Source organism: Meleagris gallopavo, chromosome 8 (genome assembly GCF_905368555.1).
Source record: "Meleagris gallopavo chromosome 8, MGAL_WU_HG_1.1, whole genome shotgun sequence".
Taxonomy (NCBI): domain Eukaryota; kingdom Metazoa; phylum Chordata; class Aves; order Galliformes; family Phasianidae; genus Meleagris; species Meleagris gallopavo.
This window is the reverse complement of record NC_139411.1, coordinates 12,938,497-12,959,544: the sequence shown is the minus strand read 5'-3', so window position 1 is coordinate 12,959,544 and position 21,048 is coordinate 12,938,497. Positions and strand designations below refer to the sequence as shown.

Here is a 21,048-nt window from a genome sequence, read left to right as displayed (position 1 = left end):
GCTAAAAAAAGAATTAAATTGCACTAATTACCTATGAAAGACTAAAATAAGTTGGTTTCATTTAGGATAATGGAGAAAAAAAAGAGAAAGAATGAAGCACACAGGAATTCACATCCACATACATGGGATTTCCTTTTTCTCCTTTCACCACAATTGGATATTGGTCTGATATTTACTGAAGAAAGAGCTTTGTTTTCCTTGTCTGCTTAGTTAACATGGCATAATTGGCCCTGTGACTCTGTCAGAAACAACATATGCATCAAAAGTGGAATGGGTGTCCTTGCTGCAAGGAATTCTATTTTTAAGCACGAATGACTCATCAACGACTGGGGTGTCCCAAAAGCTACAATTTGTCAAGCTGTCAGGAGAAAAGGGAGGATAAAAAGGAAAAGAGGTCATATCTTTATTTTTATCTGTAGTTTGAAAAGCAGGGGATATGACACTGATTGTACATTCAACTCAACTCTAAAATGCAATCTTCCACACAAGTCATGTTTTGATAACAGTTATGTATAACAATATATATTTGAGAAAGGTATCCAGTCTTTTAAAAAACTTGTCTGAGTTATCTCCCATTTTATATCAGATTCATAACCTTGTCCAGTTATATTGTTAAAAAAGTGTGCATAACTAATCTATCCACAGGGAAAGAAAATGTGGGATGAAATATCTGCAAATGCATTTTCAGATGATTTAGAATGCAACAACAACAACAAAAAAGCAAAGTTTAACTTAAAAAGAGGAAAGGCATACTAGCAAAAGATTCTAACCTGTATGTGAATTACTGTTACGAATTTTTCATGAATTTTAAATATAATTTAAAAATACACTCCCCACAGGAATATTGGAAATATGCATCAAGCATGAGTCTGTAAAAACAGAAAAAGTGAAGTGAAGAATGCAAAAAATCTGATCCACATCCAGTACATCGCAAAAATAAACATGGGATAGATTTCCTAAGAACTTGTTCCCAGTGAATCTAAGCTATGGTTACATGATAATTTAAACTTACTTTTAACTATATTTCTTACATACTGATCATTATAAGAGATTTGAAAAGGACAGTGGCTCTGGGGTTTTGAGGTAGAAGTTTCCCTGTCCTCATATACATACCAGTTCCTGCAGAGATATGAATTGAGCATGCTATCACAACAAATGCAAGATTTATGCAAGCAGTCTGGCAGAAGACAAACTAAAGAATTTAAAACTTTTTTTTTAAGAAATATGGCTTTCTAGAGTTGCATGATTATGCTAGGCATCTGCTCAGAGCCTTCAGGGGAATTAAATCACAATAAGACTTTTCTTGTTCTTTCACAAATCAAAATTTGAGATCCTGCTCTACAAAAACTAGTGAAATTTGAAACCTGCAGGACAATCTCCCCAAAACAGGGTTAGAAAACAGTGAAGAGAGTCAGGAATCAACTAAAAGAAAGTTCCAATATGCAAACCTTTTTCACCCTGTTTATCTTGATGCTTTAACCCGATGCAGAAGCAATTCATTGGGAAGGAGATACAGTTTGGCATGGAAGTACACTGAATACAAATAAGTTCCAGCACCCTCAACATTGGGCCCCTGTTTCATGAAAAACTGCCAGGTGAAGTTATAATCATTGAAAGCAGCCCTGTGGAGGAGCACTTGGGGTCCTGATGGACAAAAAGCTGGACATGAGCCAGCAGTGTGTACTTGCATTCTGGAAGGCCAAAGTATCCTGGGCTGCATCAGCAGAGGGATGGCCAGGAGTGAAGTGATTGTTCTCTACTCTGCCCTCATGAGGCCCTCTCTAAAGTATTGTGTCCAGATCTGTGGCCCCCAGCACAAAATGGATGCACACAAAGATCATCAAAGAGCTGGAGGACCTCTCTTATGAAGAAAGATTGAGACAGTTGGGCTTGTTCAGTCTGAAGAAGAGAAGGTTCAAGGGAAACTGCATTGCAGCCTTCTAGTACTTGAAGGGAGCTTATACAGAGGAGGGGGACCAACTTTTTACAAGGGAGTATGGCTTTAAACTCAAAGAACGTAGATTTTTTACTCAGAGGATGGTGAGGCACTGGAACAGGTTGCCCAGACAGGTTGAGGGTGCACTATCTCTGGAGGAAATAAAGGTCAGGTTGGATGGGGAAGCCTGATCTAGAGTTTGGCAACCCTGCACATGACAAAGGGGTTGGAATTGGATGATCTTTAAAGTCCCTCCCAAGCTAAGCCATTCTATGATTCTGCTATACATTCTTAGCCAAGAGACTGTCTTTTTCAATTTCCTTCCTATTTATGGAGCTCGGGTATCCTATATGAAGCACAACAGCATTCAAATTAAATAAATATATGTGGCAGAATCTCAGATAAAAATAATTTCCTCCTCAAAAGCAATTTGCACTTTGTAGTGCAAATTAATGAAGAAATGAAGCTGGATTACCACTTGCTCAGTTTTCACTGCTATAATTTCTATTATTTCACTATACCTAAGTTATCACAAACATTCGCATGCAGATTTGCAGGAAGGGACAGTATAGCAGTCAGTAAAACACTGAGGACATAAAATCATAATAAACTGTTCTCTCAAACACTGTGGCTTCCCTGGGGGACAATATCTATTTTCATGACTTCAAGTCTTCTTAAGAACAGATCTAAAATCACCAATATAAACTTTCTTGCCATGAATGTTATTTGCTGTAGAGATCACATAACTGATCTGCAACACAGCAAATGAGAGAAGATCTTTCTATTTTCTATCTACTGAAACTAAATACCTGTTGGATTTGTTACTCCTTTCCCAATAAGCTATGAAATGCTAACATTTTTCTGCACATTGTCAAAAGCATTCCTGTGTCCCTACACCGTCTTGGAATTTAAAAATAATAATAATAAAAAAAAATCTATTCCTCACAGATCAGCTACGCTAGAAGACCAAACTCTTGTCTGAGTTATCTTGAACTGCAGAGTGATAAGTTATGAAAAGACTCTGCCCTTGGCCAAAAAGCATCACATTTCTTCCTCATGCCTGAATCCATTTCAGAATCATTTCAGTCCCTCTGAGTTTCTCATTACAAATGAGAAAAATTGTTACACGGGTGAGTGTGTTAAAAGTCAACTTTTCATCAAGAGTATTTTCTATGAAAAAAAAAATTGAAATCCTACTGATACTCTTGCTGTGCTGCAGGCTCAGCTCCTTGCAGAAAAAAAAATAGTCTTCAGTATTTCAGTCTTTCAGTATTCCAGACCCACAAGCCACCTTTTCATTATGTTATTATGTTAAAAAAGGAAGAAAAAAAAAAAAGAAAAAAAATGGAATGAGAAAACCTCTATAGCTTTTTCTTCACTTTCATCTGAGAAAGGTGGAAAAACTGCTGAGAAATCACTTGAATTCCCAGTAATGCTCTGTCCAAAACTACATACATTAATTAGGACTGCAAAAAGTCTGATGTGCCATGAACAGTAACTCCACATCAGAGCCAATGACTAAGTTGCAACTACAGAACTGGAAAATGTTCTATGAAATCCAATGGAAGATTTCATTTGTACAAGATACAATAACACATATGTTGCAACAGTCTCTCTCTGTCTACAAAAACTAGTTGCTGGCATCATCCTGGACATTCTTTGTGACCAGGAAACACAGAGTTAAAAAGAATTGAAGCAAGAAGGAAAAAAAAAACTTGAAAAATTTCTTAAAATTTTACAGGAAGTCTTAGGGAGTTTTAGCACTCAGAAATAACAGTACAACCTAGATTCTTCACAGTAGCATGTTTTTTTCAGAGGAAAGATGCATGGAAACACGAGAATTTCAACATTCCAGTTACATGAATCTATACAACATTTCTTACAGTTCATGTTTACACCAATCACCGCATTATTAGTGTCAAGATAAAAAAAAAAAGATGTTATCTTATGCAGCTTTACAGCTAGTGTCCATAATCAGGATAGACCAAACTAGTACCAAAAGGATCACACTGCATACATGTGTGCATATTGTAAAAACAGCTGAAAAATCAGTCTAAAGTTCTCCATATAATATGTATTTGAAATCTACTGTCCTTCAGTTCCTTTTCACTCAACTAGCTAGTAGTTTATTCACATAGTACCAAACTTCACTGTATTTGCTGTATGTCACCACTAGAAAATGGACTTCATTTGAAATTCTGCCAGTAGGATTGAATTGCATAATCTGAGCCAGCTAAAAGTCAAAAAGATAGTCTGCATGTCTCATGAAACAGACAAGTAGTGGCCAGAATCGAGCTCAATTTTATTTTCAAATAAATTAAGAAGTGTAATTAGTCAAACAACATGAATTAAAACATTTGCAGGCCCACTTCAAGAACTGAATTTGGAATTCTGAAGCTCCTATGTTCATATGGAGCACAGTGAAACAGAATATTTGGCTACAGTAAATAAGTTTTCATTGCTCAGAGTACTCAATACTGTATATCTGCATCACATAAGAAAAATGAGCGAACAAAACTGATGAATTTGTGATCATATTCAAATTCTGTTTAAGGGAAGAAATATGAGGAGGAAGGCAAAGTGCAGAAACCTATTAATATGGGACAAACTGCGGGGGTTAAGAACATCTCGTGCCAATGACATTGGAAGGGCAGGATATAAATAAATCAAAATAATCAAATAAACAAAATAACACATTGTCCTCAGGACAGTACCTGGTGACTACAAAATGGATGGTTTAACAACAGGCATAGAGGAATTTTACAACTATATATTTTTTGAAAATGTATAAAATTTGAATAAAAATCAAGTGATAGCAAGTAAAATAAATAGGAAGTGCTGTAAAAGTTGGATTCAGATCTAAAGAACCAGTAAAAAAAAAAAAAGGATTCAAAAAAAGTTCCAAAAAATCCAAACTTACACTGCTGTAAAAGAGTGAAGCTTACATTACATAAGGGAAACCTGCTGCTGTCATTGAATTAGAAATTGAGTAATAGAATGTGATGCATCTTCGTTCCTTTTTTGGTAGAAGAAGATACTTGAAAGAAAAATCATATGCTAGATGCTGGAAATACCCTATACATGCAATACAAAAGCAACACCACAGTAAAAGGTATTCATAATTTGCAAAATATTTTAAGGAATGCATTCAATTTAAATTTCATCCAAACTACGTAACTTAGTTATTATGATAAGTGCAGAGATGTTGGAATAGCAAGCTAAGCCAGAATCCAACAAGTATACACAGAATCTCCAAAGTAAAGTAAAAAAATAAATTGCAGATTATTCAGTTGTTAGCAGTGAAATTAATTTCAATATCTCAATTATTCTTTGCGTAGGCAAACATTTGTCAGAAAAGGTGCATTTGGGTGCATTTGTATAAAAATAGTCAAAGCTTAAATATGTTCAAGTTAACAACTCACTAAACTTAGAACTAGAATAACTGTTCTAACACTAATCCAATGAATAAGAATTTCTATAATTGATAATTTCTAAAAACAGCAGTAGACAAAAACACATTGAAGATCTAGATCTGTCTGCACCTTTGATAACACAGGAGAGATATTCTGTGTTGGCATTAGACTGTTGTTACACATCAGAGCATTTGTAGTATCATCAAGGAGCTTCTAGATATACTCATCTTGCTTTAGTTTCCCATATTAGGATAATGAATCTCATAGGCAAGATAAATTTCAGTCCAGCTTTGCTGGGAATAAAGAGGCTGCCAGTCGCTAATTTCCAATCTGTGTGCATAAACTACAAGTTAAAGGGCTTTTTGGTAAGTTTTTTTGTAAACTTTTTTTCTGTATTTTCTCCCTTTTCTTTAAACAGAAGCCTAACACATCATATTCAAAAGAACAGAAAGCAATAAAAGTGAAGAACTGAAGCAAAAGAGATAAAGAGCCAGACAAAACATTTGGACATCTCATTACTGAAATTTAGAAAGATTAAGGAGAAGAGCGAACACTGCAGAAATCTGAATTCAGAAGAGAAAAATACAGGAAAAACAACTGAGACCAGGAAAGTGCCTTTGACTGACAGCAGACCTCTGAGGTACATCAGAAAATAAGTTTTAAAAAAGTTTTCAGGAGGATAATTCATCCTGAACAAATCCTACATGAACCACTCCTCATTCTTTTCATTTATCCATCACAATAAGTTTTCTGAACTTTCAATCATTGTTTTCCTCATCTCTCTTTATTTTTTCTGCATATTTCTGATACAATGGTGTAGGGAAAAGAAGAAGAAAAAAAGCATGCTTTGAGGGCTCATCAAGGATACAGATACTCTATTATATTTGTCTACAAATATATACTTATAGACAAAAATATATTTGCACTGCTGTTAATCTTTTCAATTCCTCCCCCACAAAAAATAGGAAACAAGATTTTAGTGTAAAATCCTGCTCCCTTGGAGCAGTCTTATTATGTAAATATAGCTGACAGACTATTTAAAAGAGATAGCACTTGATTTAGAGCTGAATTTCCTCCATCTGTCCTTAACAGAGATGAACAATAGGCAGTATCATGTCACATCCTCTTATTGAACAAAAAATTAAAAAAATAAAAAAAAAAGAAAGAAAAAAAAAAAAGACATGCTCCTGAACTTCAGTGATTGCTTGGTATGTATCTGGCTACAGATGTAAAGCAACTCTGCAGAAAAGGATCTTGGGGTCCCAGTAGACAAGATCAACATCGGTCAGCAGTGTGCTCTACTGTTAAAGGTCAGCAGCACTCTGGGCTACATCAGGGAATGTATCTCCAGCATACTGAGGAATGTGATCTTTCCCGCTGCTAAGTACTGGGAAGGCCATATCTGGAGGTCTTGATCCGCCCACCAAAAAGGAGAGACAGGCAAACTGAAGTGAAATCAGTGAAGGGCCATGAAATGATTAGAGAACTACAATATCTGTCATATAAGGAGAGACTGGGAATGCTGGGACTATTTTTTATTTATTTATTTATTTATTTTGGAGATGAGAAGGCTCAGCAGAATTTTATCAATGTGTATAAAAAACTGATGGAGTCTCCTTCAGGAGCAAAGAAAGATCCAGACTCTGGTGCACAATGACAGGACAAGAGGAAATGATATTAACCGAAATACATGAAATTCCAACTGACACAAGAGTGAACAAATACCAGAACAGGTTGCCCAGATTGCAGAGTCTCCACGTTGGGATGGAGATTCAGAAGTCAACTGGACAGAGTCCTAAACCTGCTTGAAGTAGATGGTTGGACTAAGCAATCTCTCAAGGTCCCTTCCTGTCTAAACAATTCAGATTCTGCATCAGCTACAAAACATCTAAAATAATGTTGTCTTGAAATATAAACTGGTTAGTAAAATGCTGAAAATAAACCAAATAGAAGATGATAATGGCTTGTTTCCAGGACAACATATAGAAAACAGACATAATTTATGTCATTAGTTTATTTATCCATTTTTTATTTTTAGATGGTTTTCAGAAATTTCAGTACTACCATTATAACACCTACCAGTTATGACACCAAGCTGAGTGGTACAGTTGATACATTGGAAGGAAGGGAAGCCATCCAGACAGGCTGGAGAAATGGGCCCATGAGAACCTAATTAGGTTGGACAAGGCCAAGTGCTTGCAACAATGTGTTGCACTTGGGCTGGGCCAATTACAGGTATTTATACAAATGGGGAGAAGAACCCCTTGAGAGCAGCTCTGTGAAGGACTTGGAGGTTCTGATAGACAAGAAGATGGACATGAGCTTGCAGCCCGGAAGGCCAACTATGTTCTAGGTTGCATTAAAAGAGTGGCCAGCAGGGAGAGGGAGGTGAGTCCCCATTTGGAGTACTGCGTCCACGCCTGAGGCCCAGTACAAGAATGATGCGGAACTTTTGGAATGGGTCCAGAGGAGGGCCACTAAGATTATCAGAGGACTGGAGCCTTTCCTATGAAGAAAGGTTGAGGGAATTGGGCTTGTTTAGCTTGGTTTTGGGGAGACCTCATTGTGGCCTTCCAATACTTGAGCATATAAGCAGGAGGGAGAACGACTGTATATAAGGGTGGACAGTGATAGAACAAGGGTAAATTGTTTTAAATAAGACAGGGGAGGTTAAGGTTGGATATTAGGAGGAAGTTTTTCACACAGAGGGTGATGATGCACTGGAACAGGTTGCACAAGGAGGTTATGGATGCCCCATCCAGGCTAGATGTGACTTTGGGCAGTCTGGAATAGTGGTTGGTGCCCCTGCACTTAGCAGGGGTGTTGAAACTAGATGGTCATTATGGTCCTTTTCAACCCAGGACATTCTATGATTCTATGATAATTCACTTTTATCCCATCAACAAGACTGTGCCTAAGCGACACCAAAAAGTACAAAACGTAACCAAATATTTCCCAAAAGATTCATATGCCAATTTTTATAGAAAGAAACATTGGGGGAGTGGGGCATTTTATCTGAAAACTATCCAGAATATTTCTCATTTAACTCATATTCAACAAATAACTAACTAGTTCTCACTATTAAAGCACAAACTACTGGTACTGATTAATAGAAACTTAATTGGGTTGTTCTGTTTTGAGAAAAAAGTATGCTTGCATATTTCCTACCTAGCGATTATGTACATCTACTGGAAATCATTTTAATCCAATGTTACTTCCTCAATATAATAAACAATACAGAAGAACAACTCTATTTATATTAATAATTTAGCTGAATAACACTAGAAAATATTCAGGTAGGGCTTTCCAAATTTTATTACATATAAGCTGTGAGATGGATAACACAGAAAACATGCATCTAAATTCCACATGAATGTTTCATTATATTTGACATTTTGAACTGTTTAAGAAAATTCCTGTAGTGATTGATTGCTGTATCACAAGAAACAAATATCTACCAATGAATCTAGGAAACATACAGTCATACCCAATCCTCTAATAAGAAATCAAACAGAACTATCACATCTTATATCTTGTCATGCATTACTTGTGTTATCACTGCTAATCGTGCAACTGCTTTTGAATTTCTTCAGTCATTCCTTACACCTCAATTCATGTGAGATTTCAAAAGCTATAATTTATGAAATCTAAAAACTTCACAGATAACATTCTTGAATGTGACCCTGCAGTCGACAGCTTAATATTTATGAATATATGAAGAATAACTATTTGTTCAGTTTTTATTTCCCCTTATTGTGGCTTACCTCTTTTGCTTTTTGCCTTAAAATAATCACTGTTGCTACTGGATTTCTCTCATAGTTAACACAATCTGTAGCTAACAAAGACCATCATCTTTCTGCTATTCTGCAGAGTCTCTGCACTACATTTCATAACTACCGTCCTTCAAAATGTAGCATTATGAATGCAACAGTGATCACTGAATCTTACCTATGGATATCTTCCTACAAAACTGCACAGAGCAATGAGGAAAACTTACATTCAATGCAACCGATAAGATTTTCCTCTGCAAACTGCTTTTAGATTAAGCCATCAGTGATGTACACTTAGCTATCTACTACAAACACAGTAAAGTTAGCTGTCTGCCCTTATTTATTTCCAAAAATCTTATTCAGCGCTCTAAAATGTGCTGTGTCTTCACAAGTGATACATCCTATGATTTGTGAAGAATCAGCAATAGGAAGAGCTGACATTATATTTTTGTTATAATGGTAAAGACTAGAGTATTTCAAAGTTAATGATACAGGAGAGATTCATTTACATCTAATCTAGCTTTTACATTCTAAATTGAGAACTATCACTAAGTTTGACTATTGATAAGTTGATAATACTAAAAGCTGCATGAGCTGTATTCAAGAATTAACCCCCTTTAATTTTTCCCTGTTTTGTTGTTGATGTTGTTGTTACTGCTGTGGAAGTGTGTGGAGAACAAATCCACCTAGATTTACCTTAGCATTAAACAAAATGTATCATATCTCAATGTAACTGTCAGAAGTTGCTATAGTATTAACAAAAATAAGATAAACAAAAATCAAAATTGTGAATGAGATTGGCTGCAGGATACTACAGGGGATTTGAATGATCTGTACAAGACTCTATTATGTCTGAAGAATCCTCATTATGGAGAGAATAATACTGTTTTAATCTATTTGCCAAGATACAGACCACTGTAATTACAGCAATTTGAACAGTGGTAAATACCATCTAACAACATTTCCTTGAACTAGATTACAGAATTTAATTCATGCATCATGAAAAAAAAATGAGCCACACTGTATCCTGAAGCTTATAATAAAATGTATTAGAATATTTTGTGAAATTAAATCAAAGATCCAAAACTTGAACTTAGTCTGGAAGCTGCTCTTCTGAGCATCTTTGACATGTTAGTTATTATTACAGGTCAGGCCATTGGGATTCACTGGATGTTCAGATATAACTACTGTCTAAATTACAATTGAAATTTCAATTGCTTTTTCACTAAGGGTCATGAAACTGAGCAAGGCATCAAAAAAGTTCTGTTGATTAGTCCAGATGATGTGGAAAAGCTGAATGACTTTTAATGAAAATAAGAGATTGATGTCTAAAACTTTGTGTGAGTGTGTGTGTGTGTGTAGCATTTTTACAGGTTTACCATCTATTCAGTTAAACTTCATACCTCAGGCATATTTGTAAAAGGGGTGACACAGTCAAATGATATATGAATCCTCCTGAGCAGTAAGCAAATGTATCCATACATTTAAATATATAATCCTCATCAGGTTTGCCATTTGTAGAATATTTTGCTGTGCTAAATTAAATATCTTTCACAAGATAAAATGGCAATAGTAGCAAAGAAGCAAAACTAAACATGGTACTAAATCACAATTTATCCTCAAACATTCCCACAGAAAATCTAAGTTAATAAAAACTTGAAACAAAATGGCACATAGAAAAAGAAATTATTCTACTAGCAAAATAAGGCGAGAAAATGCAGTTGTTTTTCTAATGTCACTTTTCTCTGTGCAGCCACATAGTAAATTCCTCAGACAACTTATTTCCAACTCAATCTTCCAAAAGTTTTTCCATGCAAAAAGCCCAAAGTGAATTCCCAAAAACAAGAAGCCTGACTTCTCATTTTGCTTCTTTTTTTTTTTAAAAAAAGAGAAATTTCTAACATAGCATCCCTGATAGCTTGGTTTCTACCTACTATTGTTACTAAGTAGATGATAAAGACTTGCTTCACTCTGAATAATAAATACAAGCCAAAAATCAACTGCAAGATATCACAGGAGACACTGAAAGCCAATAAAGGAATGAATTCTTTCTAAAATTCATAGACCAGAACACCATAGTGTAAGTAATGTGTCACTGAGAGAACATTTTCAGACAGCCAAATATTTATGTGGATTTTTAAAATGTATAAATAATAAAAAAAAACATACCAAAGAATGGATAATGACACTCTGAGCAGAATATCAGCAGTTAAGCAATAGGTATGACAAAATAGCTTTTTTTTTTTTTTTTTTTTCTATTTCCTTAAAATATTTTATGGTTAATGTTAGAATTTAACATTGTGACTTCTTATCAAAAAACACTGCCTCAATAAACCATATCTTAGAACAAGGCTTTAAACATAATTAATCTAAGTAAAACTGTTTTAAATCACATTCTCTTCAATGTTTAATTCATAATTAATACAATCCCAAATACATCAAGCTCACTTCCACAAAGTAGAGGATGATCAGCATTAACTAAACTTGAATTTGTGATACCTAAAGTTATGCATTCTCCTTTCAGTCACAGAATTGACGAAAGGAGTTCAGAGATCATGTATATATATAGGACATTTTTTTAAGAACCTTGGGAAATTTTAAGGAAAGTCTAGAATAGACAAAGGACATAAGATCTACATAAATGGGAATTTACAGAATCAGTATTGAAAAAGAGCAAATACTTCCACGATCCTCTCAGATATACTAAGAAAGATAGAATATTAAAATGTAGAGTTGTCTAAAAGTTTTTTTATGATTATTATTTCCCATGTACAAAAAAAAAAAAAAAAATCTGTCTGATTAAGAAAGAAACAGTTGAGAACTAGCTTGTGATCCTATACACTTCTATGAATATTTGTGTAAATCTTCCCATTCACAATCCCACTGTTATTCTTAGATCCAGCTGTTTTACACTCATTGCCAGATGGCACTTTTATGTACAATTCTAATCAAGTATGGTATGTGGAACAGTACGGGAGAAAAGATAGCTATTGAGCAGTAACTACACTGATACCTTTGAAAATATGAACACCAAAAAAAGCCTAACTGAAAAACATAGGTGAGCAGAACATATAAAGTAGCAAGACATGTTTTCACCTCATCATTGATCAGCTCTATCATTTCTATGTGGATGCTGAATGTTAAGGAAAAGAAATCCAATAAATGAGGTAGACTTCAGGAGATAGTGCAGTAATCAGGAAGCAAGCTATGTCGGACAAGTATTACATTTCTGCACCTGAAAGAAACAGCTCATATGTATGGTTGTGAACTGCATTTCACCCCAGAAGAGAAATCAGAAGCAGAGAGAAGAATATTCACTTCATAATCAGTTTTCATGCTACTGAAATTGCAAGAAAGAGAAAAAAGGGAGTTCTGAGTTAACAATTTAGTGGAAAATTAAGAAGGTCTTTGCTAGTGCTTTTACTGGTCATGCCAAAAGATGATTATAGGAAACAATATTTTTTTTTGCCACTCTATTCAAGCCACTAGTGAAGTATGAAATTCAGATGTCAGGATGACAAAAGAAAAGAGGCAGTTCACCTTCATTGTTGATGTCAATAAAACTCAGAGGAGTAATTCCAAGTGCGTTAAACCACCTTTTAGAAGCAGAAAAATGAACCAAAATGGACAGAGAAAGTTGTGGAAACTACTTATGTGTGGAAAACAAAAAAGTATTTGTAGACAACGTGCTCTCTGTTGTACTGCTGCATAGCCAGCAGACTAGAGAATCAAATGAAGACTGTCAGTTTTACTCTTAAAATTGAAGCATGCTTCCATTATTTTCCCATCTTGAAGAACTAAATTATAAACAATTTTAAAGGAAACATAAGTTGGAAATGAACCATTATTAGCACAAATGATGCTATCTTGTACAAAGGTAAATCACTTTCTTATTAAAAAATCTTCTGTATGAGTGCTATGATTTTTTTTTTTTTGAAAGGTCTTTTATTGAAAGCAAAATTAAAGACATAAAATGTTAATGCTTTGGTTATTACCCCAAAATTAAAATAATTATGTGGGTAATATTTATAGAATCCCTCTATAAACATTTTTCATATTTAACTGCTATTGCTAGTATTGAAAAACACCACTGTCCAAGGAAACAGTATTTTATGAATGAAATGCTACAAATAAAGGAAGGAAAGTGAAACATTTCCTATCAGGAAGTGACAAGATTTAATTGTTAGGGATGCCAAGGTAGAAATTTCTCTTCTAAATGATTCTCCATTTTTAAAGGCTAAAATATTCCATTAGTTTCTAGCATGGAAAAAATGTTACATACACACCTTGTGGTACTAGGAGACAATGATTCAAGTCAGCGGCACGTGGGAAATAAAAGCATGGAGTTTACACTCCTCTCAGCTGCAATGAAATTTGTTTTGCCTGCCCGTTTTTACCTTTCTTATTCCACTACTTTAGTTGAGGGAACAATAGGTAATATATGCAGTACTGGCCTTACTGAATTCCTCAGTGTCTTTCACTGGAACTAATCATGACAAGACACAAACCACTCTTTCTCCTTCCCTCACCATCCAAGAAAAGGGTATTGTAAGCTGTTCCCATCTTTCCTGATGCTGTTTATTGTAGGCATGAAGTTATGTAGGGTTTCTTCAAGGACATAGCTGTCCATTGTGTCTAGAAAACTACTGGCAGATTAGGAAAAAATAAACCTCTGTCATTTTATTCTGGACAAATGCTTACACTAGTAGTCTTCAGTTCTGTATAGAAGACTTGATTTTTGGCACTGTACATGTGAGATTAAATGATGGCTAAGTGTCCATAGCACAGGCTGAATACAACAGCTAAAGAATGCATTGACAAGAGGAATCACACAATCACATATGTCATTGTCCAATATGCACACTAGATCACGTACAGGCTTTCTCACTTTCTCAGTTATTTTATAAAGGGGATTGCAAGTATTCCTCACTTAACACCTTCATCATTTCACACTTGACAAGATCCTAAAAGAAATTACTCTTACTAAATACTGATAAACTTAGGAATCTAAAATAACCTATTCTGTTTGACAGTTTTGACATGGATATGTAGGGCACTCTGAAGTTTTCGCGCTGTGTTTTAAAAACATCTTCAGAAAAGCTTACATGCTTCAATTGTAACATATTAAAGAAAATAATCCTCCTATTAAGGGGAAAGAAGTATTGTCCATTCTTTGAGGAATCTCACAAAAGTACTTGGATTTTTCCACAAGTTATTCCTCTCCGTTAAATAAATAAATAAATAAATGAATAAATGAATAAATAAATAAATAAATCTATCTCCAATTTTCTTGTGCTGTGCTTAGTTTATCTAGATTACAGAGGTATGGCTTAGCTGTTGCAGAAAAGGTAAGACTAAAAGTAGTTTAGAAAAAAATGTTCAAGAGCTTTGAAATGCTGTTTATACTTCAGAATATCATCCTCTCAAAATAGTAAATTCAAAATAGTAATATTTTATTAAATCACAGTTTTCTTCTTTGGACTACTGTTTTGTCTATTCCACTAGTGCCAGCATCAAGCTTGGTCTAAAAATGAGGGTGGAGGACGAATGGGACCAAAGGAAGGATATTCCTAGTTACATCGTTATCAAATCATCTCCTTTAAGGTCAAGATGAAACTTCTTATTGCCTGGCTAAAACCACAACACGGTATTATAATGTTGGTGTGTCAACACATAATTAAAAACATATTCAGATGCTTTGGAAATTTTTAGTGTTCACCTTATCTAGGGAGATATCTTTTAAATTCAGCAGGTGAAAATCTGAAAGCAAGAAACAATGCTCATGCTTCATTCAGAAGCTTTTTGTTCTATTCAGAAACATTTCTGTCATTGTCTTGATTTTTTTTTTCCTGCTGCAAGCTGATTTTATTCACAAATACTCTTCCTCTATGTTTATTACTATAGTCTTGAACTTGAAAGATTCTACATATGCCCAATGAACATAAAAATTTTGCAACAGTATGTGTTATCTCAACACACAGTTTTTCCGCCAATGCTTTCTACAAATCCAATGTGAATATGTTCAATCCAGTTTATATAAGATCTTTTTCCCATCCTTGAGTTATTTGGTAGACCATGCAGTATTACAGAGTTCTTCACAATCAGGCAATGAGATCGAGCTCAGAGTTGAAGTAGATGAATGGAGCAATATAAGGACGTGTAATTGCTGTAAGAAAGGAGGGAAAGAAAAATGTACAAGAATACTCACTTTGATGAATCTATGAAGTATATTACAAGAGCACCAATACTAAGAGCGAAGACTAAGACAACCTACAAAAGAAAAGAGCAATTATAAAGAGTGTTAGAGTGAAACATTTATCATTCTACACATCGATATACACAAGCAAAACACTAGGAAAATAAATCATAAAATAACATTATTTGTATTTTAGCTGTCACTTTCTTTATGAAAACTAATCCTACTTGAATTTCAAACAGGATATATTATCACACAATGCTTTCTTGTGTTGAAAAGTAGCCACAAACAAGTTGAAGCTCTTTTCTGGGCAATCCAGTATACAAATAAGTCCTAGGTCCTAACTTCTACTGATGTAGATTCTTTAATTTCAAATGGCTTGCAATCCCAGCACGTGGCATTCAAGTCACAGCATAGCTTTTATAAAAGACCTTCAGGACTACAGTAAGAAGCTCCCACTCAGTAGTGGGTAAACTAAGAACAATGAGATTGCTCTTAGATTATACTGTTTTTTTATTTATATACATGATTGTGAAATCCACAGGTTAAATGTAAGGCAATGTAAAATATATATATTTTCTTGGCAATCACATCCACTCAGACAACAACTAATTATTAAATAGGTTAAAATAACAGCAGATATACAACCAGAGCTCTGTGTAGCCCCATTATCCCTGCTTTAAATTTGTTGTTTTTTTTTTTTTAAACAAACGATTTTGTTAGATATGGCATCCAGTCCTCATTAACAATGTAGAAATTGCTTTTCTGGCAAACATAGCAAAAACTGGATTAATCACATCTCCATCTGTCTCTAACTTTATTTTCTCCAAACATAAAGCCAATACAATTATCTAGTCTACTGGCTCCAAAAAATTCTCCAGTAGCATGGGAACATTTAGTTTCACATCCTACCTGAAGTAGGACAGCATAACTGAAATGTATGCACCTTAATTCTGAATTGAAGAATCATGAAGTTTGTGAATCCAATGTAACTCAGATGTCTGATATCATAAATCTGGGTTTACGTCTCTTGAACAATGCCATCCACAGGATAATTTGGAACCTGAAAACCTGGATACAATTAAGCAATTTTTATGTGCTATACCATGATTCTTCTGGAAAAAAAATCAGAAAAGATCTGTGTCTGTACACTAAGGATGAGAAACAGACGGAAAATTATCTGTCCTGAAACTTTTATCTGATTTGCTGGCCTACAGAATCAAAACGAAATGTCCTTTGGTCTTTTGGCAGCTTTAAGTAGCTGCTTAGAAGTAACATCCTTTAAAATAAACCTAGAGAATAGATAGCTCAGGACTGGAGAGTCCAAGGTACTAGTAAATGGACACGCAGCTTCTCACATTCTCAGTTGAAATACAACTTCTTAGGTCAGTAATGGCTAGAAAACACATAATCTAAACAAGCATATTTGCTAAATGAACTAATGGTGTCATTCCAGTTCTGACTGAGCAGATTTATTCATCTCTTTGAATTTCACAACTAATGTGCATTATCATGCAATTACTACTTTACAACCAAAGTTGACAATCTCAACTGTTCAAGCAAAAGATGAGCAATGAAACAAAAATTTGTTCACCCAGTAAAGGCTTTAGACCTAGTAGCTTCACTGGAAATTATTAGTCTTCATTTGGCTAATGAACAAAGAAATTATTTCTCAAAGACTGTCTCACTCAATCCTTGAACCATTCATGATTCAACAACACCTTGTCTCCACATGAAAGAATTTGGAAGGAAATTCTGTTCCAGCTACTAATTTCTTTATAACTATTAAACTAACTTAATTTTCTTTTCCACTTCAAAAAAACATGGTTTTGTTTGCTTTCTGCGCAGATCTGTCTTTTTTTTTCTGCATACTAATCAAAATATATACGTGAAAACAACTTTTCACCTAGATTCTAGGGAAAAGGATTTTCATTTTATTAGAAAATACAAAGTACCATTTATTTTAAAGAGCAAGACACCATCAAGAGTAGAGATTTTCTTAGTAATTACAATACTTTAAGACACCTTTTTCTGAAGCTGCCATATTAGGAAGGAGCTTGACAGTCATATTGCAAGCAATACAAGAGAACATACAATTTGTCAGTTCTAAGTAGACCTATTAAAATGGTAATTTAGAAGTTTTTGTACCCGCAGCTATTAGTCAGTACTGTAATTACAATATCTGAAGCAACATGTGATCATAATTCTATATTAAACCATTGAGTTCTGCATGGCCAAAATCATCAAACTCATATATTCCAACAGAAATCTCAAAAAAATTATGTCATCACTGCAAATTGTTAAAAAATTCTATTCAACCTAAAGCTTTGATTCCTTTTCATCCTTTTTATATCTTACACTTTACAATCTTTTTTTTTCTGAATGTCTGAATGAGCATTTTACCTGAGTACCAGTACTCGTTGTCTTATCTGACCCTTTATCATAGGATCACAGAACATCCAGGGTTGAAAAGGACCTCAAGAATGATCTAGCTTCAACCCCTCCTGCCAACCACTAGACCAGGCTGCATTTATAACCCAAGTCAGTCAGAACTCAGCCAAATTCAAGGAATGAAGCATGAAGCTCTTCAAATATCATTTTGCTACCTAAGTTTCAAAGTCTTAATATCTGCAGTTTTAGTGTTCTTTCATCAAGCTGCATTATTGGTCAGATGTGTACAGGTGTTTTAAGACGAAATAAATTATTAAAACCATATCAGCATCTGAGAAGATATTAATGTGGTGAGCAGAGTTTGTTGATTGTCATCTGACTATATACAACAAATTCTGATTTGCAGTGATCTCAAATCCTACATTTGTCAGAACTAAGATCCTGGGAATTAAACTGACTTTAACTCCTCATTCCTCCCATTTCCACAGTATTGTATGACAGACACAATCACAGAGTTTGGGCCTGAATCAAATTTACCATCTAGCTCCAGAATTATTTACTCTCCAAACATTTCAAGTGAGATTTGTATGTCTTTAAGAAACATTGTTAACCAAATTGCTGAAGCCCCTGGGATTACACTGCTTACATTTTTGGCCCAAACTTCTTTTAAACATAGTATTTAAATATTATCTGCTTTGAAGTACCTAATGGTGATTTTTGATCTACATTCTGTGGAATAACTTTTAAAGTAATATACTGCTATAACCATTACAAAACATAAGTATCTCCTAAACAATGACAACCAAAAAAAATTCCCAAACAGCAGTTTTGATATAAAGAATGTTAAAACTATCTCATTTAATGATGAAAATGAAATTTAAGAAACTGATCTTGGAATCTTATGGGGACCCTATGACTGTTCTCATTCTTTCAAGTTCTGCAAACTAAACTAAGAAAAGTTGGACTTTGATTTTCTATTTCACTTAGCAAGTATTAGGTCACTGCTTTCAGTCACTGCTTATTAGCCAAAGGAGACCTCTGGAACAAAACCAGCATAATTTTATACCAGCATTGCATTTTCATTATATACAGTCTCTTAATAATCATCAGTACGGTGCTTAAATAATGTTTTACGGATCCTGGCTATATATTCTCCCAAGATGCTTAAGTAATTTAAATGTTCTGTGACAGTTCATATTACTGGCATTAAAATGTAAATACCTAAAGAATATTTTGTAAGAAACTCCACATTCCCATGCTACTCCAGAGACATAGTACAAAACAACTACACCATTCCCCTATTGTAGAGTACTGCATTGTACAGTATTGTAGAGATGAAAGTTTATTTCCTCTTTTCTTATTTCAGCACAGACACCTGGCATTACAATTCATAATGTCCCCCAGAATCAGGAGAAAATGGAATCTTAAACTTCATTTTTAGCCCACTGGCAGAGAAACACACTTTTTCTTTGCTAAGTGAGACATCAAGATGAACCTGAACATGCCAAGTGTTTGGGAGAAGTAAGGCCTAAATCAGGTTAAATTATATAATAAATCCTTCCATGATAAATAAATCCATTTGATAAAATCTCAACTGCAAAAGTTTTTAGCTGTATTCCTAACGACAAATGCTGAATGCAACCAGGTTATTTTGAATTTAGGTCCTTGACATATTTTTTTGGGAGCCGATGTCTATTTATGAGAACTTAGTATCTTTCATGAGAAGTACAAACCTAGACAGACTGATATCCCAAACCCACAATAACTGGAACCTACAGGAAGAAAAAAGCTTGCATGCATGTGAATTATTGCCTCAATTGTTAAGTAGGCCATGGGGAGAAGCTTGCCGGCTCTGTTTATTATTCCAGTGCATTTGGCACAACTCTTCAATTGCTACACATCTATTATAGCTTTTCTCTGGAAGGAAAGAATCTTTTAATTTATAATAAATTACTGTTTGTTTAAGACTGAGAAACACGAAGTCATATGCTAGCAGCTACACTGAGTACTTAAAGCATTGAGTTAAAAATAAACATAAGTCTGATTAAAAGAAGGGGTGAATAAGCATGGAATAGTTGTTGAACATCCTTAAATCTTTCATTAAAAACAAAATAAATCCAGCTAGTTTAACAAAAGCATACAATGCCTATTTTAAGCAGAAGTCAGAGAAAAAGCAGACAAAAACCAATTAAAGAAAAAGAGTTTTGCTCTCCACTACTACTGAGTTGCCCCCGAAGAACTTTGCTCTGCTGAGATACTTTATTAATACTCATTAAGAACAACCACAGAAACTAAAAGAAAATAAGAAATAAAAGAAGAATAAAAAAGGACATTTTATAAGTGTATAGTAACACGAGTTGCAGAGAAAACATAGGCATTCTGCAAATGCTATTAGAATTGAACCCATGATAACAACAGTGGGGCTCAGCACACTTTCCAGGACTAGGGCTATATAACAAAAGGAAGAAAATGATGATGATCCAAGGAGTGGCACTGTTTCTCCAACAACTGCTTTGAACTACTATCCCAGTATCACTGAAGAAGCATGGAAAGGCTGTTTCTTTAGAGAAAAGAGAGATAATTGTTACATACACAGTAATGGGTAATTTAAATATTTTACACTGGGAACACTTTATCAATGTCAGCCTTGCAAGGAATGCACCAGAAACAACATACCAAATATCTGGACTGTTTCATAACTTTAAATAGCAGCCTGTGTTCCTAAAATTACTAATGAAGTGTAAGTACTACAAGTGCTGTCCTTGAATTACATTTTGGTACGTATAGCTACAAGTAACACTTCAGTCCATTACCAAACCTACAAAAGCTATGAATTCATCTTGAAAGACCATCTTTTTTGTAAACGCATATCAATGATAAATACCTACACAGAGGTTTCTGGAAGAAAAAAAACACGTTGAATTTGTTGTTTCCGAAGAAACCAGCATATGCATTCTGTGCTTTTTCCACTGTGTTTGTTCCAAGATAGGTTGTTTCAGTGTAAGAGAGGCAGAAGGACAAGATCTGTTGTATATGCTATGCAGTAGGTAGACAGCAGAAGTCACTCGACCATCCATTTAGAAGTTGCCCTGAGGGCAAGTACGCCAATCCCTGCCACAAGAGTCATTTTGACTATTTTGTTGACTTCTGCAATACAGCCCTTTTCTCTTCCTTGTCATCAGAGTAAAAGCATACTTATCATACTTTATCTTCTTTTGATTGTGAACCATGTTTTCTTTTCTGTGATGACTGAATAGTCTCGGAGCTAGTGGATGTTGCATGACATTTCCATTCACTACATCCATTATTTTATTTTAACATAACATTTATAGAAGACTAATA

General features: G+C 34.6%; 1 protein-coding gene across 9 annotated transcripts in view; it reads right to left on the bottom strand.

Annotated features, from left to right (window-relative positions):
* Window positions 1-21,048, bottom strand: part of KCNMA1 (potassium calcium-activated channel subfamily M alpha 1) — a 444,410-nt gene that overhangs the window by 226,124 nt on the left and 197,238 nt on the right. For all 9 annotated transcript variants that reach the window (XM_085230132.1, XM_085230130.1, XM_085230131.1 and 6 more), the window contains one exon: window positions 15,328-15,389. In XM_085230132.1, coding sequence (XP_085086258.1) covers window positions 15,328-15,389 — 62 coding nt within the window. The remainder of the gene's footprint in view (window positions 1-15,327; window positions 15,390-21,048) is intronic.